The 26,767-nt window shown below is 43.6% G+C and overlaps 1 protein-coding gene across 1 annotated transcript in view; it reads right to left on the bottom strand.

The window, feature by feature from the left end:
- Nucleotides 1-14,567, bottom strand: part of DNAH5 (dynein axonemal heavy chain 5) — a 194,236-nt gene extending 179,669 nt beyond the window's left edge. Inside the window, exons 1-8 of the mRNA XM_037154551.2 lie at nucleotides 14,556-14,567; nucleotides 13,645-13,779; nucleotides 10,882-10,966; nucleotides 7,084-7,244; nucleotides 6,018-6,239; nucleotides 3,100-3,237; nucleotides 1,994-2,170; nucleotides 342-455 (exon numbers count right to left, since the gene is read on the bottom strand). Coding sequence (XP_037010446.2) covers nucleotides 342-455; nucleotides 1,994-2,170; nucleotides 3,100-3,237; nucleotides 6,018-6,239; nucleotides 7,084-7,244; nucleotides 10,882-10,966; nucleotides 13,645-13,779; nucleotides 14,556-14,567 — 1,044 coding nt within the window. The remainder of the gene's footprint in view (nucleotides 1-341; nucleotides 456-1,993; nucleotides 2,171-3,099; nucleotides 3,238-6,017; nucleotides 6,240-7,083; nucleotides 7,245-10,881; nucleotides 10,967-13,644; nucleotides 13,780-14,555) is intronic.
- Between the last annotated feature and the right edge of the window lie 12,200 nt (nucleotides 14,568-26,767).

The following is a 26,767-nucleotide window of genomic DNA, read 5'->3' as shown; positions in this document are numbered from 1 at the left end:
ACACCTGCTCAATGACTCTTCCCACCGTAGTGTGGCTCGGAATGTAAGTGGCAATATTTGGTGGAAAATGGAATGTGTAACAAATATTTTTTAAATGTCACAAATAGGTACATCTTTGATAGATTGATAGGTGAGAGGATGGATGGATAAATGGGTGAACAGGCAGATATAGATACACATATATAGATACATGTGGATATACACAAATCATCTTCTTAAGAATGAAAAGAGATTTCCAAGACTTTTTGAACAGACTAATATCTACAAACCAAAACACCACACTCAATTCAGCTGGCACAAAAGTGCCATCAGTAGACTATGAGTAGAAAGTGTTAACTCACAGGGTCACTGCTGTACAAGGGGTCACAGCATTTTTCCAGTGTATACAAATATTTGACATTGTCCTTTGCTTCATTAGCTGCGTCAGTGATTCGAATGTCCATCTCCCGCCAAGTCTAAGTGCAGTACAGAAAGGCAATTTTAATGCGATTATTAATACAGAAACTTCCAAGGTAGCATCTACTAAGTGTCACCATATGTCCCTTGAGTCAGACTTTCAGTTTGTCCTGTGCCTCACATAAAACTGAATCCAGAGGGGTGAAGGACACTGCCACACTGAGGAGCAATTAAATTTTTTGACTACATTTTTCAGGTACCTCTTTCAGGCCTTCTCTTATAAAACCTAGTAAATAACTAGGACTGAGCGCCCACGGGGCAGCACCTCCCTTTTAACCTCATCTTCTCTCCTTTGGCTCCTGGATCCATTCTGTCCCTCACCCCTGTATTTTCTATCTTCACTGCACATCCCTGAACTTCTGTTCATCCGGTAGTGTAGAAATTATTTATTAACTGCCAGTCATATGCCAGGACTGTGCAGTGACCTAGGAACTTCAAAGGGGACAGACATGTAAATGTGGGAGAAGTAAAATGATGTGATTTAGCACAAGCCAGCACATTCACTTGACTTCATGGAAGTCCTACTAATATTTCTGAACTATAGCACAAAGATTGCATTCTTTGAGTGATGATATAAAGGAAATCTAAAGTAGTAGCTGAAACTAATTACTATTGATTATTTAAATCATTTTCATAGATTGAAACAGCCATGCAAACAGCTAATGAATATTCCTTATGGCACCAAAGCCAGGTGTGGTCGGCACCTCCGCGATGGTCCTCAGGGAGCACTGACTCCCGGTATTTGTGTTCTTGTGTCATCCCCACCCCTCGATTGTGGGCTGAGTCCAGCAATTCACGTCTAATAAGCAGAATGTGGCAAAAGTGATAGGATGTCACTTCTGGAATGCGTTTATCAAAAGCTGTGGCTTCTATGTTGTGTGCTGTCTTGAGCTCTGCCACTTCCTCCCTGTAGGGGAGGCCAACTGCCACGTGGTGAGGAGCCCAATGGAGAGAGGCCCACGTGGTAAAGAATGAAAGGAAGCCTCCAGCCAACAGCCAGCAAGGAACTGAACCCTGCAACAACCACAGGAGCAGGACGCTCCCCAGCTGAGCCTGCCCAGGAGGCGACACTCCTACTGCAACCTCATGAGGGATCCTGAGTCAGAGGCACCCAGGTAAACCTGCACCCAAATTCCTGACCCATAGATTGTGGGTTACTAAACGTTTAAGTTGCTAAGTTTGGGGGTAAAGTGTAACACAGTAGTATAAAACTAATACACCAGGACTAAAATATATATAAGGTAAGTTTTCATTATTACTACTCCTAGTTGGTCTTCATTGATAACGTACACAGTCATGTACGGGTTACATCTTAATTACATGCAATGCCCTCTAATAATACCTATATATATAAGTACATCTGCCAACAAATACCTATACTTCAAAGGTTATTCCTATAATACCAAAAATTATAATAGAGCAATATTATTCAATCTTAAAGTTTTCTTTCTTGAAGGTACAATAATATTTTTCTGTTCTTAATCACTCTCTGACCTAAAATTCCCATTTCCTAAAGCAAAAAGAGGTGGCTGACAACCTTCAGAAGTCTCGACTTGGCAGCAGCAAGCACCGCCAACACAGCCTTCACCTCCGGGCTTTTCAGTTGGTCCAAAAGGTAGTTGAACTTGGAGAGTCTTTTTTTCCAGTGCTCCAACTCTGCTCGGGGCCCAAGGTCGTCCGCTTCCTTCCGCAGCTGATTGTTCTCGGCGAGGACCTGAGAGGCACGGGACACGCGTGAACCACTGACCAGAGCTGGGAATAGGAGCTGCACACAGAAGCGAAAACTAAGGAAATAAATGATGCTGTCTCAATCATGCTATATTTTCAATCTCATGACAGCCTTTAACTAACTTAACATTGTATCCATTTTTAAAACTTCCACAAAAAACAGTTACCTTGTTCTAACTGCAAATGATTTCTTTAAGGAGTTTTAATAAATTTTTGGAGGTCCCAACCTCAGCAAGTTTCCTTGGCTATTCATTTACTTATACAAAACCTCAAAGCAATGCAACCTTAGGAGGCTCCCAGGCCTATGTTTGTTAATTTTTTTTTATTTTTATTTATTTATTTCTAGACAGAGGGGAAGGGAGGGATGAGAGGGAGAGAAACATCAACGTGTGGTTGCCTCTCGTGCACCATCCAGCGCCCACTGGGGACGCAGCCTGCACTCCAGGCATGTGCCCTGACTGGTGACCCTCTGGTTCTCAGGCCAGCACTCAATCCACTGAGCCACAAAAGCCAGGGCAATGTTGGTTCATTTTAATTGTGCTTACTTCTTGATATAATGTCCACCTTCACTTAGGACTTTTTTGAAAATATTTTTTAAGTTAAGTCTCAAGTTTTCTTTCGCAGGACACACTAAATTAGAAAACTCTATTTCTACAAATGTGCTCATCAAAGTAAATCATACCATGAGGAAAAAAATAGCAAAGTGCTGTCTTCTACTTGTGCAAGTATACAGAGTCACCAACTCATCTCATAGAATTCTCACTATCTCTTCCTAACTAATGACTAAAATACTAAAGCCAGGAGAACCCCTCACCTCTTCAGGGACTCTTAAAATACTTGGGCAGATATACCTTCTTCCATTGGCTAGTTCGGGAATGTGGCATCAGAAACTGATGTTTAGTTTCTGGAAATTACCTGTTCTGTTTGTTTGATCCACACTTTCATACAACCTTCTACTTTTTCCAGAGTCTCAGGGTTATTAGCTAGAGTCAGGTAGTCTGTTGGTTCCTTCAAGGTTTTCAGTTCAAATATGTCACACTTTTGAAGGCTCACCTGATTAGAAAGAAAATTAAGTACTAAAGTGATGCTCTTTAAACGCACAAATACACACACTGGTTGATCCCTCTAGAAGTATCTTAAGGGGATTCTCTAATCTAAACTGCCCTGCTCTCTGCAGAAAGATCCTGATAGCACAGTGGGACATAAAATGCCCAATCTCCCCACACTCTGAGCACACCACTGGAGAAGATGGATTCTGAGGTCAACTTTGGGGTCAAAAAGGAACAAAGACTGAACTTGAGAGAAAAACAGTCATAACATCACAGATTTGGGGAATTAACAGGAAACTTGAAAATTAAATAGTCAACTCATGAAGCCAAAGGCAGTGGGGAAGCTTCAAGAAAATGTATTTGAGGAGGAAGTAATTTCTAATTTACCATATTCATATTTGGAAATGTTCTCTTGTCCTTGCCCAATAACATCTTTATAGTTAGCAAGTTCAGTGTCAAACACATAGATTTGTTGTGGGAAGAAGAAAAAGAAAAGGATAGTAAAGGATGTGTGTTGAATTTTGACTTGATAATGAAACCTAGTGATAGAAAATAGACCCCTACATTTAATGAGGACATTTTCCCTCTGGTATCTGTGCACCTGACACTGTGAATCTCTAAACTCAGTTCTCACATCCAATGTCACTTTACCAGCCACAGAGCTAATACATCTCTCAACTGGTTCAGAACCAGCAGGATCAGGCATGGTTATTTGCCATGCTAAATACCCATATAGCCAAAGACCCATTTCCCAAAGCCCAGCCCTCAGGGCTTCCTGGTGAACCACGGTAAAACTGAAGAGCCCACTAGGAGATGTGGAAGGTGGAAGGCACAGCTGGGAGTGAGGGCACCAGATGCTCCAATGTCCCCCCTTTGCCCTCTTCCGCCCGTCCCACCCCCCACCCCCACAGTCAATCCCCACACTGTCGTCCATGTCTGTGGGTCATTGCACATGCTGTTTGACTGGTCCCTTCCCGGTCTTTCCCCTGTTACCCCTCTTCTGCTCCCCTCTGGCTGCTCTCAGTCTGTTCCATGTTCTCTGTCTCTGGTTCTATTTTGCCCATTAGACTATTTTGTTCATTAGATTCCTCGTATAAGTGAGATCATACAGTATCTGGCTTATTTCACTTGGCCTAGTATTCCCCAGACTCTGTTTAACACCAGCAGGGGGAGTGGCCTGCAGAGCGAAGCCCTGTCCCTGCCGCCAGCCACCATCTGCTGCACCAAGACACTGCAGCACCCGGACAGAACCCTCAACGTTTCCCTGTTTACTTCACTTGGCTTCCTAACAAAGCCCTGCCGTCTCTGACCCCTAATGGCCCGAGTCCTGGCCCGGACACCCACCCCTGCTCAGACACACTGTCAGCCCCACCCCCACGGGGCCCAGAGGCACCACTTTGTCCTCCCCGGCCTGGCCTCCTTGACCGGTGTTTTGCACCCCGCTACCCTCTGACAGAGCTCTGAAAACCCACCGGGGCAGCCACGTGCCTCCACTCCCCTGTGTCCTTGCCCGTGCTGCCCCAGCCCAGAAGGCCCCCCCACCTGTACCCCCACCCTCTCCCACTCCGCACTTCCCACCTGCCACACGGACAGGACTCTGGTTCTGAGGGACAGCTCTGGGCCGCCTGAGGCGGCGCTGCCTCCCTCCTGTAGGGGGATCCATCCACTTTTTAAAATACCTCTGCTACAAAATGAAGTATATTCATAGGAAAGTATGGCTTTTTACATACAGTAACAATTTAATTCGGTCCAAGTTGCATTTTACTGTGGGCTGAACCATGGTTCAGCCAATATATCAACTATGTTAGCTGGAATCATCCTGCTCCAGTCTGGATGAAGTTTACTGCAGTCACTCATTCCATATCCTTCAGGAAGCCCCTGAACACCTGCCTCCCTCCTTGCCAATTTCCCAATAGGTCCCAGTGTTCCTCGGAGGTGGTGAGTGTTGACGTTGTCATTGGTATCATGGGGTCCATTCCTCTCTCTCCCATCCGTGCCTGGGGTGGGCTGCACGCTTGTCATCTACCCCAGTAAGCACTCACAAAGGATTACTGCAGGCAGGACAAATTTTGGCTCACCTTTGCCATGCTTATTCTTTTTTTTTTGACATTTTTTAAAGATCTTTATTTATTTATCTTTAGAGGGGAAGGGAAGGAGAGAGGGAGAGAAATATCAACGTATGGTTGCCTCTCATGTGTCCCCTGCTGGGTACTGGCCTGCAACCCAGGCATGTGCCCTGACTGGGAATCGAACCCCAATCCTTTGGTTTGCAGGCCCGTGCTCAATCTACTGAGCTACGCCAGCCAGGGCTGCCATGCTTTTCTTAAAGGCCCTTTGGTCACTGGCTGAACCACAGGACCTGACCCACGCTCTCCCTCTAGATACGCCCCAATTTCTCCCCTCTCCTCGTCAGGGTTGCCTTCACCCACACCCACACCCACACCCACACCCACACCCACACATGCTCTGCATCCAAGTTCCTTCCTACTGTGATGCAGAGCAGTAGCACGAATATTTCTTATTTTTCAGCCACACATCGGAAATGACTGAGTCTTCCTTCACAGTCAACGTGTCAATTGAACCTCTGATGCATTAATCAATCCAAATCATAGGAATTTAAATCTAGTCCCCACCCTATCTTAAGGGGGCAATAAAAGTGTCCATGAAATTCTTTAAAGATTTGTAAAATAGTATAATTAAGACTATGTAAGAGAACTATTACACACATCTATGTTGATTTGTCCACCCTCTGATCTTTTGAAAAAATAACTTGTTCATTCTTACCTTCTCCCTCAAACTCTCCTGCGCACTGGACAGGACATTCACAAAGCCTTCCAGAGAGCTCAAGAAGTCCTGCCGAATGCTGGACGCGTCCTGAAGCCCCTCAAGCTCGCCCCAGCCCTGGCTCGTGGCCCTGAGAGCCGGAATGAAGATGTCTGACAGCAAGTGCCTCACGCTGTTGAGCAGGCCCCCATCTGTAGCATCTAACATATTGAAGCTCACCTCCTAGAAAACAAAGAGGAGATCCTTTTCTGTAAAAATCACCTCCAGTCACAACATAGCTATTAAGTCTTCTTTGAATGCTGTTACTAACCAACCATCCTGTGGACAGAAATAAAGAGCAATCAAACAACAAAAGCAAAGGCTAGTGATTCAGAGCTTGCTCAAAATCCATCACCACCACTTGCATTTTGGCAGAGACTCGCAGACAGGCAGGGGAGTGGGAGAGCATTCTAGCGGAATGCCCTGACTGCAGGCTGCTGGCTGATATGATCTCACCTTTAACAGGAACCTAAACAACAAAACAAAGAAACAAGCAAAATATAACAAAAGACACTGAAATAGAGAACAGGTGGACAGTGACCAGAGGGGAGAGGGGAGGGAATTTCAGGGGAAGAAGGGTTTAGCCCTGTCACAATGGGCTAAAGGTCACCAGTTCAATTCCCAGTCAGAGCATACGCCTAGTTTATGGGTTCAGTCGCCAGCTGGAGCATGTGCGAGAGGCAACCAATACATGTTTCTCTCTCACATCAGTGTTTCTCTCCTTCTCTTTCTCCCTCCCTTCCCCTCTATCTAAAAGTAAATAAATTAATTTTTTTAAAAAGGAAAAATCTCTCTGTGACACACACACACAAATGTTATATCAATTTTTGTTACTATATTGACTATTTAGTCCTGTTACCTAACAGATTTAAAGGAAATGTCCTCTTAATTGTTTGCTTTCAATGCTTTTAAAAATACTTCTTTGAAAGTAGATTTAGATACTTAATGAATATTTCATCAACAATGGGCATCTCCGCTAGAACTTGTGTGATCTCGGAAGCAAGTGCGGGATTGCTCTGGCCCTTACCTGCTGGATGTTCTCAGGAGTGATGGCTCTGGAAGGGTCTGTCCTGATGAAGAACACACATATGCCAGTCAGAGCGACGTCTTTTCCCTCTGTCACAAACACTTTGGGTTTTTTCATCTTCCCAGAGAGAGGGTTTACTCCTCCTGAAGAGCTATGTTGTCCTACAAAGGCGAAAGAATTTTAATTTCACCACCGCTCTTTGCAATTCACACGGTCACATCTTGGTACCAAGTTTCCTTGTTGAAACAGTGTTACATTGGCTGATCTACGTGCCTTAGACAGTCCACCACTTGGACAATCTCTAGCCTGAGCCCTAAAGGATCTAAAAGGATCTGTTGGTTTCAAAAGGGTTGCTTTAGCAGGGAAGAAACAGGAAGAAGAGAAGTAGGAAGAAGAAAGATGGGTCCAGAGCAAATTCTTGTAAAGCTAAAAGCCGTCCCTGTCACAACGGGCCTTCACAGGGGGCAGTGAAAGGGGTGAGGGAGGGGACAGCATCTGTTGTCATGTGCTGTGTGCCAGGGCCTCTGTGTGCTTGGAATCTTGTCTACGTTACAAAAACCCCCTACAATCCTAAAGGCCACTGCGACAGGTCCCAAGTCACACAGCCAGCAGGTGCAGAGCCAGGATCAAAAACGAGCTCTCACTGCGAAACTCCGGACCTCCGCCTCCCCCACTGCTTCTCTGTCATAGTCTGGTTGGCCCTTCACTGCAAAACTGGAGTCAGGCCCGGGGTGAATGGCGTGCCCTGTACAGCCACACTCTCAGGGCTTCAATCTCGGGCTGCACAGGGCACCACTGCCTGGGCATGTGACCTTGGGCAAGTTACCTAACCTTTTGGTGCTTTTGTTTTGTCATCTGAAAAATGAAAACAGTGCTACTAAAACCCAGCATCTGGAATTGTTGTAAGAGTTAAATAAGCTAATACCTGGAAAGCCCTTAGAAAAGCATATCAAAATACTAGCTCACTAACCACTATCGTTATTATTATCTGAAAACTCATTTTTGGTCATCTGAGCATGTAGCTCATGTAGTTCATGTAAGTACACAAAGTACGTTCTGAGTTCTTCCACTGGGCTCTCATCTGCTCAAGAAAGTATTAGGTCTCCAAATGAGCTGGTGGCTCAAGCAAGACTATTGGGGCAGGAGCAAGATTATTGGTGCTAATGAAGGGAGTTGTGGAGGGGAGTGGACTGGAAGGTGAACTCTAAGACCCTGCATTAGAACTGTTTAGAGGAATCGGCTCCTGGAGCTCTTTGTTCCTCACGGTGCTGGTCTAGAGACTTGAACAGGGTGATGACAATGAACCCCCCCAAGGAAGGTAACCAGAAGACCTCTCATTCAAAATTGTGTCCTACTTCTGACTACTATCTTCTGGGTCTCACGAGGAAGATGTTAAACTAGAAGTTTCAACAAGGCATGATGATATGATAGATATCAGAAACAAAGAGAGATTTAAGGCAATAAGAAATTCCTGCAGAAACTCCCAAGTGTCCTAGAATTGATTAAACAGGTTCTGACTGCCAGGCTTGAGGTAGGCAGCAACGAGACCTAAGAGGTGGTAGGCAAGTTTCTGTTGGACTAGCACTGGCATGAGCTGCTGACCTTGCATCTCTGGGCCCTTTCTCTTGTGGGCACTGTGGTGGGTTTTCCGGAGATGGCCACCGGGAGCACTGTCTGCGTACCCATTGACGATGTGTCGCCCTCCTGATGGCCATTGCCTGCTGCTCTTGTGTCTAGGCAGCATATACCACTGACTGGCTCTGTTAAATGAGAATTTAACATTCTCTGGGGAGTGTACACTGAGGAAGGGTCTGGTGCGAACAGCTGTGCTGTGCAAAGGGTGTGCACGTGAGTGCTTCCTCTGCACCTCAGGTCAATGCTTCCTTTACACCTGTCCCAGTCTGCCCAGGATTAAAGCATTTCTTTCCCAGGATATGGGACTTCCAATGCCAAAGGCGGGCAAGTCTTGGGCAAACCAGGATCATTGGTCACCATAATTAAGAAACAGACTTCAACCACCTAAAGCCCAACTACCTACAGAGTCTGATTTGTGTCTCCTGGAGTTTCAGGACAAATTGGAATGGGATATGACACCCCCCTCAAAAACCCAAGCACAGCATGCAGCAAGGCACATAGAGAGAAACTAGGCTGAACTGGGAGCTGGTGACACATCCATGGATGGTAGGGACAAGAAGTGGGAAGTGTTTCTAGTGAACCAGGTGGGACCCCCCCTGAAAAGAGAGTGAGCCTGGAGCCGTCTTACATCATGCTCAAGAGGAGTGCAAGGAGGAAACAGAACAGAGCTGCCCAGACACCAGAGCAGCAGGCAGTGGCCATCGGGAGGACGACACATCGTCAATGGGTAAGCAGCCAGTGCTCCCAGTGGCCATCTCCGGAAAACCCACCACAGTGCCCACAAGAGAAAGGGCCCAGAGATGCAAGGTCAGCAGCTCATGCCAGTGCTAGTCCAACAGGAACTTTCCTACCACCTCTTAGGTCTCGTTGCTGCCTACCTCAAGCCTAACAGCCGGAACCTGTGGTTAACAAAGCAGACAAGGGGTGGGAAGATCAGATGAGAAAGCGAGGACCATATACAAATATCAATCTTCAGAGACCCCTGCTGGGGTAGGGGAAAGGTAGGGGGAGGGCCAGGAGTACAGATTTGACTTTAGATCAGCTAGTGTTCATCAACTGAACACTTTTCGTTTCTGAACTAAGAATGTGTGGGTAATTTGATGCAACGGCAGGACTTTTTCTTAACTAAGAATATCCGGAAAAATCATGCGATTGTCTGAATTTTAATCCAAAGTCAGAAGAAAAACTATACCCACCAAAAAGGACTAAAAAGACAGTGGGAAACAAAAATAAGCTTTCTTTATGTTCAAGTCGCATAAACCCTTCTTGTTTGATGTAAGATTTACACATGAAGGCTCTCTCACCCAGGATATAGTTCATAAATGAACATGACATTTCAGGAGCTTTGCAATCTGGGACAGAATTCAAAACCTGTGTGTTATTTTGATGTTTTTTTTCCCTTTAAAATATAATATACTCTGTGACCACAAAATATCAGATAGATAATTTTGAGAAAATGCTAGCCATTTAGATTCTGCATGCATAATTTCCTGTTTTTAAACAAAAAAAACATTGTCATACTGTACACAAACAGCAATAACTATTTCCCCTTTCTTCAAAAAGGTAATAAAAGGATCCATATGATATTTTAATATAATCGTAATATATTTGTTTATGTCACTAGTGTAGCTTTAAAACTGTATGAATGTAGATAAAAGTAGAATGGGATTTGCCCATCGAATCCACTCAAAGATTTACAACTTTTCCTTGAGTGAAAATGACTAAATGTATCATTCAGTATTACTCATTTAAATCATAGTTAGTGGAAAATAAACATAACGTGATACTTAACTGGAAAACTCATGTTAGACTTATTGGCAAAAATTCCCATGTTAAAAAAAAATAGTGCCTCCACGGGGGAGAAACAGATGCCCCTACGTTCTAGAACATAATTTGGTGGAATGAGCCAGCATGTACAGAAAGGAAGCCTCAAAATGTAAACTACTTTACTGCTCCTTAATTACAAGCACAGCCTGAAAAAGTAAACAAAACATCCCAAGTAAAGACAGAACAACCAGGCTAAATACCCATCATTCCCTGCCCCCTTTCCCTGGGCCTCCCCGCCCTGCCCCTGCCCAGCCCCCACAGCGGCCTCCGCTCCACGCCGTCCTCCGTCAAACTGAGCAGCGCCTTCCCGGGTGAGGTCGCATCAAATGTGGGTACCTGGTTCTGCTACCTCCACATCCTGATAGTAAAACATGAGGTGGCGAAGGCCTCCAACAGCAAAAAGCTGATCGATTCTTTCAATCTGGGGGGTGGGGGGGGGAAGGCAGTTAAAATTTCGTTCTGAATTAGAAACCACATTGAAATCTGCATTTATTATCACCTTTCTTATCCAGATAGTCTTCAGCTGATGCAAACCATGTATGAGGCATCTACTTCTTTCAACATAAAACCACAAGGAATAAATGCTTCCCATTGTAAGGATTCGCTTTAAAAAATAATTCAATTACTCATAAAAATATTGGCTAAATACGCACAGTTAAAGAGATTATCTGTCCATGTTTGCTGATTTCCTAAAGAGTTGAATTGTTGAAGGCAGATAGAAATATAGATCAGCATTTCATTTTCATTCAATTGCAGATCAGAGAGAACAAACATTTCAATACCTAAAATCCAGTCTAACACACTAGGGGAAACTCTTAATATTAGAATGCAATAATTACTGGGAAATGCCATGAGAACACATGACCGTGGGACAGTCCGGCCAACGGGAACCTGGAACCCAGCCCCACCACTCCACCCATGAAGTCCACTGGACATCTAGAGGTCTGCCCACTGGCTGCTACCAATGAAAGGGCTTCCTTTAAGTAGTCTATAGCACACCTTTGAGTTCAAATCAGCAGAAAAGGGTAAAACCTACACATCCGTTAGGATGGCTACTATCAAAAAACAGAGAGTAACACATGCTAGCAAGGATGTGGAGAAACTGGACCCCCAGTGCACCGCTGGTGGGAATGTAAAATGTCACTGTGGAAAACAGTGCGGCTCCTGCCGTCGAAACATTAAAAATAGCATTGCTATATGACCCCGAAATTCCACTTCTAGGTATACATGCAAAAGAACTGAAAGCGAGATCTTACAGAAATATTTCTACACCCATGTTCTAAGCATTCAGAGCAGCATTATTCGCAGTAGCCAAAGGGTAAAAGCAAATGTTCACTGACAGGTGGATAAACAAAATGTGGTACATACACTTAAAATTAATTAAGATGGTAAATTTTATGCTATGTATATTTTACCACAATTTAAATTTTTTAAGGATAAAATATAGCTGAAAACTTCTAATGTGAAAGCGCTCTTCAATTTCTACCATGTTATAGATACAACCATTAAATATGAGGAAAAGCAAGTTGCCCTGTTTTCTTTGTGACAGTCCCTTGCCTGACGATGCTATGGGGATGAGTAGGATGCACTTCATGAGGTCAACTTCCAAAACCTTCCAAAGGAGGTGGTGAAAGAGATACTTCTGTCACCGCCATACTGACACTCCTGCCCCTGTAGCCTAGCTTGTCAGCCCGAGCCAGCATTCCTCCTTTACCTCCACATTTTAATATCCCTGAGTCCTGAATATGGCAGCAGTTTCACTTGGGTTCCCAAGTTCTGACGGAACTTTTATTCCTTCACCCTACCTGCATTATCCCAAACCCAGATGTCTGAACTAGGAAGTAAGGTAGAGGTAAGCAATTCACCTCGGGAACAAACTCTCCAAGACCAAATCAGCTCTGGGACTCTGTCACCTTCCATGCCTCTATGTTTGGGGGGAAATATTATCTAGGTTCTGGCATGATAAAGATTAAATGGGATAACAGATGAAAATCACTTAGAAGAGAGACTGACACATGGTAAGTATCCAAAAATGTTAGCTGTGATGAGAACACCAAGAGGAGAAAAGGGGCATTTCCTCAACCTCTGACTGATTGATCCTATAGTTGAACCATATCAGTGTTATCCACCCTTAACTGTCCCACCGACTCCAGTTAACTCCCCTGGAGTGCCCAGCAGGAGGGAGCAAAGCTAGTGCTCAAGTGCTGGAGCTGACTCACCCTGGCTCATGACAGCCCGCTGATCATAGCTCCTCCCAACTTGGCCTCGGTTACACTGTGTAGGTAGTTTGGAATCAGCCATGTGGGAGTATTTACACGGCCTAAGTCAGCACACATTCACACTTTGTGCTCCCCTCCACCCTCTTGCCCAAAGCTCGCTGTTAAACATGTATAAGCCTGCCACCGAAAAGCATCAACAGTGTGACCCTCGTTCAACAAAAGAGCGCTCTCTCTTACACTCTCTCTCCCCCCCCTCCTTCCCAATAAGTTTTTTTAAAAAACCTTCAGGAACCATCGTAGGACTCCTGGTATGCCTTCTTCCCTGCCCAGGAAATTATATCCTTCAGAAGTTTGATTTTCCCAACCAAAGTCAAATCCCTTCATAATTTTGGAGGAAAATCATGGCAGAAAATGGAAGTCAAGGTCAGAAACAAAATTAACCAGATTCAAATGCCAAACTCAAAGCCAGGAAACAATGACACAATTCAGTCTCCAAGGTTGGGACAAGATAAGTTTTAAAAAAACTAAAATTAAATTTAAAAAAGTAAAGTAAAATAAAATAGCCTCTGAGAGGAGACTCTGTTCTCCAGATTCAGGTTCCAAAATGGCACCCGAGCCCAGCTTCACTGGATTCAGAGAGATGCAGACCTTGCAGTCAGAACCATGGACATTAAATGACAATTACACCCGCCCATTCAACACAAAGACCTGGAGAGCCCTAAGCTCATTCTGCCATCATAGGTTCAGAACCAGAATGGAGTCCTGTCCATACGAAAACAGGCGCCCTCTAAGGCCCTGCATGGACCCTGCCATAGGACAGTGTCGGCAGACTCTCCACACCCTCCACAACCCAGCCAATGAGAACTCAAATGCATCGCACCTGATTCCCCTCGAGAATGGCATCCTCCACTTCAGCTCTGTTCAAGTCCACGCAGGAAGCTACAATGGCGAATAAGTAGGCGTGCCTGCCATCCAAACGCGCCCGCCTGGCTTCCTTCTCTTCCTTCAGTCTTTGCTACAGGAAAGAAAAACGTTATGTGGCAACTGCTGTTCTAAAATGGGTTCATTTTGCAAGAATGTCATACAATTGTTGCTTTTTCAAGTCTTAGTAGTCAGAAAACAAGTAGCTTGTTTTAATATCAGTTTCATGTACTGTCTTCTATTTTTAGAAATGTTATTTCTATCATGAAAATAGCATTGTTTTGAAATTGCATACTACAGATAAGCCAAAAGAAATAAAACTCATCTGTCATCCAGAAATTACTACTGTTAACATTTTGTTCTAAATCTTTACAGACTTATTTCTGTGCATATATAAGCATTCAACACACACGCAAAAAGAGACTCCCATTTTTGTAAATATTCCCTAAGCCATTAAAGAAATATTCTTCTACACTAACTTATATCTTCATTGTCTACAGATTCATATATGGTCTTGAAATTAATTTATGAATATCATTAATTACTTCTAAGCTAATTGTTAATTACAATAATAAGGCATCTTCAATATAACCATTGTTAGCAGGTTGAAGCACGCATATCATTCCAAATGCACTGTACTCATAAAACATATGCAAATGCATGCACACATCTCTATATTATACTATAACATTTCTCATGCATTATCCCTTAATAATACATCACAGACTTATTCCAGTTTAATACAGACTATTCCTACCTGTGTAATAGATGCAAAAAGTTGAACAATATGTATGTACCATAATGTATTCAACCATTTTGCCCTTGGTGGACATTCAGCTTCCAATTCATTTCTTGAATTAAGTGCATTACCTTAAATGCCATGAATGCAGATATAATTTTCTAAGAAAGAAATACAGAATGAAAAGACAAGAAGGGGAAGAAGTTTAGGGAATACCCATATGCCAGGGCAAGGAGGGGAAGAAGAACAAACAGGGAAGACTGAGCGGGAAGACAGACAGAAAGGAAACGAGGAAGCAACACCAACAAACCATGGACAGTGGCCAGTAGTGCTAATGTGGTAGAAGATTGGTTTGGTCCCTTAAATTATCCCTAGTAATTGTGTCTACGGGGTGGCTACAGAATCCCACATTCTCTTTTGCAATGTGGCCATCCTACTAACCTTTCAAGAGATGGACTCTATTTACCCTCCTATTCAATTTGGCTTGCCCTGTGACCAGTTTTCACCAAAAGAATGTAGTGAAAAGTAAGACTACATAACATCCTATGCTAGACCTTAGGGAACCTTCAGCTCTGCCTTTGCACTTGGAAGTGCTCTTGGAACCCAACCACCATGCTACGAGCAACACATGCTACATGGGGAAAACACATGGAGAACAACCAAGGTATTCTGGTCCACAGCTCCAGTCGACCTCCCAGCTGACACCCAGCAGCAACTTCCAAACTTCTGAGGCATTCCAACCTTGTCAAGCCTACAGATAACTGCAACCCAACCAAGGCCATGTGAAACAGAAGAACAGCCCAGCTGAACCCAGTCTCCCACAGAATTGAAAGGAATAAAACAGCTGCTGTTGCTTTAAGCTGTTGACTTCTGGTGTGGTTTGTTATGCAGCAGTAGGTGATAGAGTAATCCTTGTTAGAATAATTTTATTGGTTAGACAGAAAGTAAATGGATGTATACTTGAAAAAGGAAGATTGGGAAAAGAGAATGTAAAGGTACTGAACATCGACTACTCTTTCTAGAAGCTCAGCTCTAAAGGAAATGTTTTCAGAGCTCTATTAAAAAGCATGCTAAGCACTGAGTATGTTCTTACAAACACTGATTGTTCTGTCTCCTAATGACAAGTGATAGGAAGTGCTAGTACATAGAGGGGAATTTAGAGTCAAAAAACTATTTAAAATACAAAAACTTTTAGAAAAAGTAAAGCTAAAAGTTGGGGATTTCATTTTTCTGAAACCAAAGGGATGACTTGAGAGAAGTCAGGGATAAAGTTTAAAAAAAAACCAAAACAATATATGCATTTCCTTGACATTTCTCTAAAAAGAAACTACCGTATTTTTTCAGACTATAAGATGCACTTTTACCACATTTTTTGCTTCTAATTTTTTTTCCTATTTTGCTCCTCTAAAACCTAGGTGCATCTTATGGTGCAGACCCCTGAAGTACCCAGGTTTTAAAGGAGGAAAATAGGGGGAAAATTTTGACCACAAAACATGTGGTTAAAAAAGTGCATCTTATAGTCCAAAAAATATGGTAACACAAGTCCTGACACAAAATACACATTCCATAAACTTCAAGTACGAATAAATTTAAATCTCTTTCAAATGTGGCTAAAACCAGGAATATATCCCGTTATTCTGACTGTTTTCTACCTTCCTTCCTGTCTGGGCAAAATAAAAAGCTTTTCTCAGGGTGATCTCCCTGAGTTTGCACTAAATGTCTTCAGCAGCTTAAGAATGCAGCAGGAAACCAAGGAAGCCAGGAACTGAGCAACAAGACAACATGGCAAATACTGGGTAGCCAAAAAGAACTTTCAAAGGTGGAGCTCCAGAATAGTTGGGCAGGCGGTAAAGAGCCTAAAGGCTTCCAAAGAATATAGAAACTTAAATAAGGTTCTGCCTCAACTACACATTACTGTAAGACCTGATTTTATAAGATTCCAAAGGAAAAAATATGAGTATTCTGGTGGAAGAAAGGAGAGATTAGTCCCAAAACAGAACATTAATTATCCTATTTCTACTTAACTATCACAGAGAAAAAAATACTTCCAAAGCAGGTTATGTATACAAGACAAATTGCCAATGTGCCTTTATGGCACATGTTTTCAGAGCTATATTAGGGAGCATGTTGAGCACAGAATATGTTCTTACATTACACTGATTGTTCTGACTCCTAATGACGCATGATAGGAAGTAAATCCAGGGCCACACACATGAAAGGCCACAGCATTGATCGGTCTCAACTTTCACTGCCTTATGCTGAGGTAACGCAGTACCACGAGGGACTTCTTTTCCCTACCACAAAAAGTCAATCATATCAAACAAATATTTAGGGATCAGATCAGTGCATTGTCAGTCTGTAAACTTAAGCCTGCAGCTTTCTGGCTGCTTGGGAACGGCAGCAACAGCAGTCAGATGACCAGCTGTCTGGAGGTGGCTTGTCCTGCTGGCCTTTGAAAGGTCTGCGGCTCTTGGAGAGGGAGAGCAGAGTGGGATTAAGAAGGCCAGAGACAAAGCATGGATTGCCGTTGAAGAGTCACATTCCAATTGGTTTGCATTGCATAAGCGAGCACCAACTGATGAAGGTGGGTAGGCTGGCCAGAAACCTATGCCATGTCCCAGGACAGCTGCAACAAATCATTAAAACATTTCTGCATTTGTTGACAAGGTATGTTACTACCACCTTGGAATTAAAGAGTGACTGATGCCAAAAACTAGGAGCTGCTTTCAAGGCAGGGAGACTTCGGGCAGACAAACAAGCCCTGGTGTCGGAGTGGGGGCGTAGGGTCCAGTCCCAGCTGTGCCCCAGGTTGCAAGACCTTGCCTCTGTCATTTAACCTCTCAAGGCTTCAGTTTCCACAGCTCCAAAGTCAAAGTGTTGAACTAGGTGACAGCCAAGTTCCATCCCTTCTCTAACATTTGGGCAACTTCTCATCAGTTCAAAAGTTAACAGAGACTTGAGATTTTAAAGAACAAATCTCAACGAAAACACAATGCAATGTGTTTTCATAACAAAGCTCTGTGATTTTTCCTCACGACAAACCCATCCGCCCAATTTTTAATATGCTGACCTTTGCCTTTAACTCTGTAGAACTCAAGCCCAAGTCTACATGTCTGTGTACAGACACTGAGTATGAGCTACTGTATTTTGCCGGTGCACAAACACTTTTCATGTGCATTATACAAGAGATTGTTTTATCCATGGTATGTAATCATTATAGCCCTGTATAATGCACATCCTTACTTTTCCCTTTAAAATGGGGCAAAAAAATACACATTATACACGGCAAAATTGATACACATTTCATTCTGACTGCAGGTTGATAATCCCCAACTAAGTGAGAGACCTTATCTCAACTGTAAAAAGAAGACATGGGAAAGGTATTTGTGAGATTATATGAAGTCAGCCAGCATGGAATTAAAATGGCACGGCCAAGGCTTTGACCCTGAACATCAAAATTCAGATGAAACAAACTTTTTAATAATGATTTTTACCTGCACAAATGTTTAAACTCCCTCTCCCCATAGAAAGCTCAGACTCAAGCCCTCTGACACCTCTGGCAGCCAGAAGTGGATGGAGGATGGAGCCGTCTGGACTAGGAGCTCCTTTGTGGCTGATCAGGGACACCCGCTCCACACTCCTCATGAAGGTGTCAGACTATATTTTGCTCTGTTCACCCTGGTTACCCTGCTAGTTGTGAATCTGCTGGTCATCATGGCTTACTGTGCTTAGGTTTAACCGTCACAAAAGCCATGTGAAGGAGGCACTACTATCACTACACAAGGAAATCAAGACCATGGACCTATTAACAACCTTCCCAAGAGCCCACAGCTATGTCGGTGGCTGGGCTGGGGATCAAGCTCTGGCGGGTCCCAGGGCCAGGCCAACAAGCAGGGCATCCCAAGCAACAAAGAATTTGCATCCATTCAAATTGATATTCCATAAACCCTTTTTTTCTTTAAATCCACTCAAGGGTTTCTAGGGTACAGTGTAGGGAGACCCCATATACACTGCATGGGTTATACGAGTTGTGGGTAGGGAGTAGAATAACATAGCACCACTTTCTGAGTTACACTGGTGGTATTTTAGTGCCAGGACGAACTGGTTGGCGTCCAGCTGGTTTCCAGGGGACATGCCCTGTGTCCAGCTCTCCCATCACACTTCTTGTCTCAGCAAATGGTAACTCCAGCCCCATCCTCAACTCCTGAAAGTGTCTCCGAGGTGGGCTCCCTGCTGGGTCGGCCAGTAGGCTGGGCTCCATGCTTCCCTCCTCCTCACTGTTCCACTGAACAACTTCACTTTTATCCACATCATACCATATACACCAGGTACCCTTAGTTTGCTTTCACACAGGAAAGTGTGTGGGGCAGGAAATGGGTTCTGCAGCATATGTGTGTGTATGTGTGTGTGTATATATACACTCACATATATAACCTTATAATATATATTATATATAAGGTGTATATAATCTTATTTAATATATTACATATCCTATAATCCTATAATATATATTATATATTATATCCTATAATATATATTATACATAATATCTTTATATTATATCCTATAGTGTATGTGTGTGTGTATTTCTATTTTTTAAAAAAGGTTTTTTTAGGTGACATGATTATCCACGCAGCAGGTCTGAATCTGGGAATGAGGTCTGTTTGAATGAGGTCTGGTGCACATATCTGAATGAATACACTCTATTTGCTTGGTCTGGGTGGTTTGTTCTTTTATGTACATACATGCATATGGCATGTCACAAACACAGGAGAGGCAAGGGGAGCATAACATAGATTAAAATCCCCACTGGTAATAACTGTGGATAATGTGGAGTCTATGAATCACAGTTGAAACTCCTTGTCTTAAATCTCCAAAGTAAATAACCTCTGAAACTGATTTTGCTTTGCCTCTCAAAATCTACCTCAAGTCTATAGATAATGAGTCACCTGATAAACGGTGCCAACGAGGCCAAGGATGCGGGTTTGCTCATCTGAGGCCTTTTAGCATCACTTGATTGATTCCATTTTCCTCAACTGTGGATGAATCGGGAAGAATCCTTGAGAAGAAAAAAATTATTCAAAGAATATGCCTGACTGAAATGCCCAGTTATTGGTAAAATATGTAGTTCTCTGTTTTAAGGAGGCTACCCAAAAAGCCCAGGCTGGTTTAGCTCATCTATCTCCATATATATTACCTGATCCTCCTTATCTTCTAAACAGTAAAATAAAATAAAGATCAACTGAATCTCACCATTCCTACAAAAGTATCAGCTCCACAGGAAGCAATGTTTTCTATTATAATTTTTTGCAATTTCTCCAGGGCCCAGGACAGACCAACCATGTAGTAGTAGAGCCTTCACTGATACCTAAATCAGTGGATAAATTAACCAAATTAATCATTTTGCAAGTCACTCTCAAGTAATTAAGGACTGAAGCCATTTGTTTCAGCTCAATGTGAGTCCCAATTGCAGGCTCAGAATTCAGTCAATAAGCTCTAGGTCTTCGATGCTGTTGTGACTCCAGCAAAAACAAAGGCAGGAAATTCTGCCATTAGTATGGAGCAGAACTCTCTCAATTCATAGAAAGTACATGCTCAGCCTGCATCCCACTTAAGTGTGATGAACTAAGAACACTGAAGGGAGCAGTCATCCTACTCAGTACCTCCGAGAGCCCTATCCACAAGGCTTACCCAATCTCCATGTCTTTCAACAAAGAGAAGCCTCCCTTTGTCTTCCGGCATTTTCATTTCTACCCACAGGGTTTCCCCTCCAGGAGAGGCTGCTGTGTGATGCTTCCTAGACATCCAAACTTGCCCTTTAAATTGGCTGGGAGAACCACAATTTAACAGCCTTCTGCTTCTCAGTGTACTCTTCCCATCTTGCCTTTTCTTCCTCCCCTCAGTTCATTTCTCCGGGTAAAGGGCCACAGCTGCGGAAGAAGCGCTGCACCTCTTTGGTGCATTAACAGCACTTCAGCAAAGTGGCTTCTGGAAGGGAAAGACGTTCCAGGCTGGCTAATCCACTCACAGCAGGTGCTAGAGCGAAGCCTCCTTTATGTCACAAGAGCTGGGCACACACACCCACTGCAGAGATAGCACTCCAACTGCACAGGTCCCATCAATTTCCTGGTGCCCTAAGAGTAAGCTCTGGAATCTTCTCTATTCTCTCTCGAGTATTTTTCAGGGCCCCTCAATCTCATATCATGTACTAACTCCCTTACCTGTCATTCATTCCAAGCAAATAAAGATCCCCTCTTTACCTCCTACTGCGCACGGGTGACTCACCGAAGCTGACCCAAAACGTACCGCAGGGGTTTCCCCATCACCACAACCTCCTCTGCCTCCAACCTTCCATCATCCAAATTCTACCCCGGACTTTGTTCTCCACATTCCAGCTTTCTAGACCTGATGGAGACTTGGTAGACCTCCCATGGCCATGGACTCTATCTTCCCCCAGCCCCCACAGTGGTCGGGGGACAAAACCTGAAAGAACACACTTGCAGAATTCCAAGAGCTCCTCTGGCAGCAGAGACCAAATAATTCAAGGGGCTTTCACCCACGTGATAAAGAATATATAATATGTCACTACTCATATTATACAGGACACAAAGGTGAAATTCCCAAACTCCCCGTATTCACCGCAATAAACCAGAATGCTTAAACCTGGCTGCTCATTAGAATCCCTAGGCACTGTAAAATACTGATGCCTGGGCCTTTTGCCCCCAGGAAACTCTGAATTCTCCCGTCCAGAGGGGGGCCCTGGCCTTCCTGTAAGGCTCCTCCGGGTTTTCCAGGGTGCGGCACCGTCTGGAAACACCGTTCAGGGGGAGCCCGCGGTGTCGATTGATCGTGACTGAGCAGTAAGTGCTACCAGGCTCTCATGTGAAGGAGGACCTTCATGGAGAAAGCCCAGGGGTGTAAAGTTTGGGCCCCTTCAACTCCAGACCTCTGGCCTTTCCCTCGTTACTTCATTTGTGCACTAATTGATAGGAAGGACCAACGTTCAGCCCCATGAGGCCTGGAAGTGCTCTTCCCGCCACATCATGGAGCACAGAGTCGGGCACCAAGTAGTCATTCAACAGGTATTTGTGGAATGAGTGGAGTCTGCACTTAGTCACACTCTCTCGGGGTCTAGAGATGGTGTGATTACCACACAGGCATCTCGGGCATTCATTGAGCCATTCACGCTCAAGGGTACTCGCTTAGGTCATAACAAATAGGATGTGTCTCCTCCTCACTCCCCAGCAAAGGCTGATAGCCATTCACTTCCTGACTCTCCAAAGAAATTGTTTTGACCTTGTATATGTGAAATGTGTTCACCGGGCCAAACACGTCTGGGCTCGATTAACAGAGGACATTGAAAGGCTTTGGCTCTTTTGCCAGAGAATAACACAACTGACATCCTTTCAGCTTGCAAAAGATACCTGAAGGCAAAAGTTCTTTTTTCTGTCTTGGCTTCTACTGTTCAGCCCAGGGGAACAATGACAGCCTCCCTGCAGAGTTTCTCAGAAGAAAAGGAGTTGTACCTCCCACAGGATCAGCTCCCTCCCTGCCTCCCCCACCCCCCAGTCTCTGCCCCCAGGAGAGTCACTGTTTGGCGAAACCTAGCATCTGAAATCCGATGACCGACAGCATTCCCCCGCATAAATACACATAGCACAGAACATGAACACCCCTGCAGCAGCAGCCGGCTTGCCCCCACTTTTAAAACAGCTGTGATTAGGTGAATTTAAGTCAAGAAAATTCTCATAAATCCCCCAAGCTATTTTTCTTCCCAAAACTCAACAAAGTCAACCAGCAACACTATTTATTTCAGTTCGATTTCAGAGAAGGTAAAAAACAGAAGCCGTAAGTCTGAAATCCATCTCCTTTGCATGTAAGTTGTAACTAAACATCTCCATCTGTGAGACAAGCAGAGAGAAGGCAGACATCATCTCTGGGGCATGTTTTTGCCATTGAGTCAGTAAATATATACAGAACTATTTCAAGTTTTATCACTTAAAAGAATTTGTGTTTGTTAAACAACAAAAAGGATACATGGCTTGACTTTTCCAAACCTATAGAGGTTAGACACATTTGGTAGTTATTTTCATGTAATTCTAGATAAAATCGATTATTACATTATAATAACCTAATTACAATATAGCATCACTACAGTAATAGTTGTAGAACAAGGTTAAGTATATAGAGATTTATAGTTTTTAAGTTAAGTAGCTTTGGATCTTTGCCATTGAATATTTTAGGTCTCCAAGTTACAATTTAATACTTTGTCATATTGGTTCACTACACAGAAAATGCAGTCATTATTTATATAATATACTGCAACATTAAAGTTATTCTGTTAATATCATACTTCAATGGAGTGAACAGAACCAGTGTCCTAAATATATAAACGAAACCTCTAAAACAGTTAACTTTTTCCCAAAAGGTATCTTGTGCTGGAGAAGTAACTAATTCATTAAGTACACTCAAGATTCTACCATCAATTTTAAAGTTTTAGACATGGTGGTAAAGTACAGGAAACTTTTTGGACCTGTGAAAAGTTTCATTCATTCACTTTATTGCACAAGCATAAATAAAGGTCCGTTAGCGCCAGGCTCAGCGTTGAGGGGCGGCCACTCAAAAATGGAGAAAATGCCACCCCTGTTCTCCAGGGACCCACAGTCCCTGAGGGAAAGAAACATGAAGACAGATGTCATCCCACTACAAGGCCGTGACCAGGGCTCCAGCAGATGAAAAAGTGAGGTGCTGGGAGGGCACAGAGAAGGCAGCTGTCACCTCCTCAAGTGTCAGGAGACTCCTCAAAAGACAAAAACATAGCAATTCAATCAAACATGGGCAAAGGACATGAAGAGACCTCTCTCCAAAGAAAATATTCAGATGGCCAACACACATACGAAAAGTAATACCATTAGTCGTCAGTGCAATGCAAATCAAAACCCCAGTGAGATCACCACCTCACACCTGTCCAAATGGCTGTCACCAAAAAGGCAACAAATGACAGGTGCTGTCGAAGATGGGGAGGACAGCGAACCCGCCTGCACTGCTGGTGGGACTGCAAACCGGGGCAGCCACTGTGGGAAACAGTATGGAGGGGCCTCAGAAAACTAAAAATAAATCTACCATGTGACCCAGCAATCCCAAGAAAATGAGAACACTAATTCACATAGATGTATGCACCCTTATCTTCATCACAGCATTATTTACAATTAGTTACAATGGGCAAGGTACAACAGCATTATTTACAATAGCCAATCCACCTAGCCAACTTGGGTGTCCATCTGTTACCAACCAAGAGGTCCCAGGGATGGGGGCAATACAATATTTGGCCCTCCTATGGATGCTGAAAACTGCTACACAACAACAGGGGCCCCTCCCAAGGATGAAATACGAATATCTACTGGGCTCTTCTGTCCACCGCCAATTGGAAAGTCATCTCTCAATGCCAGAGATTTGTGAAAAGGAAACAAAATGTTTATTTAATGCTATTCAGGCCTAACGCCACCACTTAAATAGCAAAGTCCTTCAGGGTATACACCTACACCCACACAGCGCTCCCTTCTCCCACTGTCCCAACTTCGGGTACCGTAAATCAGGAAAAGAGCATATGTCTGTGTGCAGGCCGCCGCCGGCACCGTCAGCTGTGACACCGTGCAGGCAGAATCTCTAGTTAATCCAAAGTACTGTGGTACCCTCTCATGGTCCACTGGCAAGAGTTCTTTGTACCCAGTTCCAGTCAAAGTCTCTCTTGCTTTCCAGGCCACGTGGCCAGAGGGGGCACCCCAAAGCCGCGTGGGCCTCTTCTACCAAAGCTGCAGGGGTTCGCACTCCACCAAAAGCATGTGGCTTTCTTCTTCACCTGGCTGCAGGGATCTCCATTCTGGCAAAGCTGCGTGGTCTTCCCTTTCACCTGGGCAGTTATCCCCTCATGTCCTGGAGACCATCTTTTCCAAGCTCTTACACCGGTGCTTCTCACTCAGGAGCTCAGCCCCTCATTTCATCTTGAGTCCCTGCCACTCCCTTCTCCCTGGCTCAAAACCTGGCCACAGCTATTTAACATATCTATGAAACCAGTTAAAGGTTATAGATATGTTAAATAACCATTCCTCCAGAGGTTAGCTACAAAACTGTTGCTATGCAAAACAGCTCTCAATGGCCCTGGTTCCATTCATCTCTTCCCCCTGGGGGGAGGTGTGAGGACATCTTATATGTCTCTCCAATATTCCTATACACTTTGAATTCTGGACACCATTCCAAATCTTTTTTTGGGGCCCCCCAGCTGCACCCTGCATCACATCAATAGATGAAAGTATAAAAAAGATGCGGTATACACATATAATGGAATATTACTAAGGAATAAGAAATATGAAATCCTGCCATTTTGGACGGTGTGAATGGACTTGGTAGATATTAAGCTCAGTGAAATAAATCAGAGAGAGAGAAAAACAAATACCATATGATTTCACTTACATGTCGAATTTTTTTAAAAATCAAAACGCAACAAAATCAGATTCATAGAAACAAGAACAAACTGACGGTTGCCAGAGGGGAGGGGGATGGAGGGACGGGTGAAGAAGTTCAAAGAAAGGGCATATAGTCAAGAACAGTGTGATAAGTTTGCACAGCGAAATGGTTACTAGACTAAGCGCAGTGGGCACAACCTAAGATACATAAACGTTGAATCACTATGTTGTACTCCTAAAACTAATACTGTATACCAAATGCACTTTAATATTTTTTAAAAGAATGAATAACACTTGCAAACAAGTTCAGGGGCTTGGCTGTAAAATACTGACTCTGGGAATGATGCATCAGGCTGTAGGGCTGGGGAAGTGGGAGGAAGCTGGTGGCTCGGTGATTAGGAAGTGCAGAGACAGCAGTCCCGCTGTGTTGTCGTGAGACAGCAGACTGGGAGCCCGGGCAGAGCCATCTGGGCTTTGGGGATGCGTAAAAGATACAGTGATCAAGCCCCAAGGAAGCATCGGTTTGGTTGAGAAGGGAGTCCCGGCAGAACCTCCACATTCTTCTGACATTCACTGGCAGTGGAAGAGGTTGCAAGTCCCTTTCTATACATTCACATAATAAAAGGCTGCTGAACTGAGCCAGGTGCTAGAGAAGCTCATTCTTCAATGTGACTCCAAAGGCACAACCTTGTACCTCCAGGTCCATACAATGTGGGTGGGAGATATTCACACACCCCAGAAAACTCGAAGCCTGAAATCTGCCTTGAGGATCTCTCATCACCAACGGAAGCTTACAGGCCTCAGAGAATGCACAGCGACCAAAGCACCTCAGTGAATGTGTCCCCCGCCCCCCACAGGCACGCACTGCCCCAAGAGCTGCAGCCTGTACTTCTACAAGTAGGTATAGTACAGGTGGCAATGTGCAAAAGAGCCTAAGGATGCAAACCCCATTTTTAAAAAATTTTTGAAATATTGACAGGTAGCCTTATGTACTATCCAAAAATTAGGAGGTAAGAAACGTTTCTCACAGTTCCATCAGTGTATAACTTTGAACTTCTTAAAAGGATTTTCCACATAGGTATGAGATAGGGTAATCCAAGGCACATGCAAGCTTACAGACAACAGCTCCTTACCGTTAAAACACGGGTGACGCTCTGCTTCCAGAGCTGTCTCCGACCGATCCTAAACATCACTTCAATCTGCTCAGTTTCTGGACTTTTCCAGAATGATCTCTTCTATCTCCTAAAAGACCTACGCAGCATCCAAGAGACTTTAAAATAAAAAGTCGTCTGGAGCACCTGAAGTCCACTTTAACATTTCTAATTTGCGGATATTAGCCACCAGATACACAGAATAAAACTTAAAAGGGCCCCTAGACTGTTCAAGTGTTCCTTCCAGAGTCTCTCCCCTTGGGCCTCTCCTCTGTTCCTTGTGTTGTTAGGGAGATACTGTTTATATGCTGTACAGTTTAAACATGTTTCTCAATCATGTTTATCAACCAATCAAAGATTTTGAACTACTTCATTGCAACACACTTCTTCTGATGTTTGTTTAATTCTATGCACTGCCCAACAATAAGCTTGGAGTCAATAGAGAAATTTGACTAATTTCTTTGAATAGTGAGAAACTTTAAACTATATTGAAATACAAATCAGAGAAGCTACAGCTTTGAATAAATTTCTCAAGAAATTCAGGCTTACTTTGTCTAAACAATTTTGTGTGCACGATTAACTGCCAGCATTGTGACTAATTGTGACTAATTGTCAGATAGGCTAATTGTGACCCAAAGGAGCCATTTTCTCCCCATAAAGAACAAGAAGCTTATTTCATATGCAAATAGCAAATGATGTCCATAAATTACTTGTGCGCACAGTCGCACA

The sequence above is a fragment of the Artibeus jamaicensis genome, unplaced genomic scaffold (assembly GCF_021234435.1).
Source record: "Artibeus jamaicensis isolate MK-2021 breed Jamaican fruit bat unplaced genomic scaffold, CSHL_Jam_final scaffold_369, whole genome shotgun sequence".
Classification (NCBI taxonomy): Eukaryota; Metazoa; Chordata; class Mammalia; order Chiroptera; family Phyllostomidae; genus Artibeus; species Artibeus jamaicensis.
The sequence above is the reverse complement of the archived record's forward strand: the minus strand, read 5'-3'. Positions and strand labels throughout refer to the sequence as shown.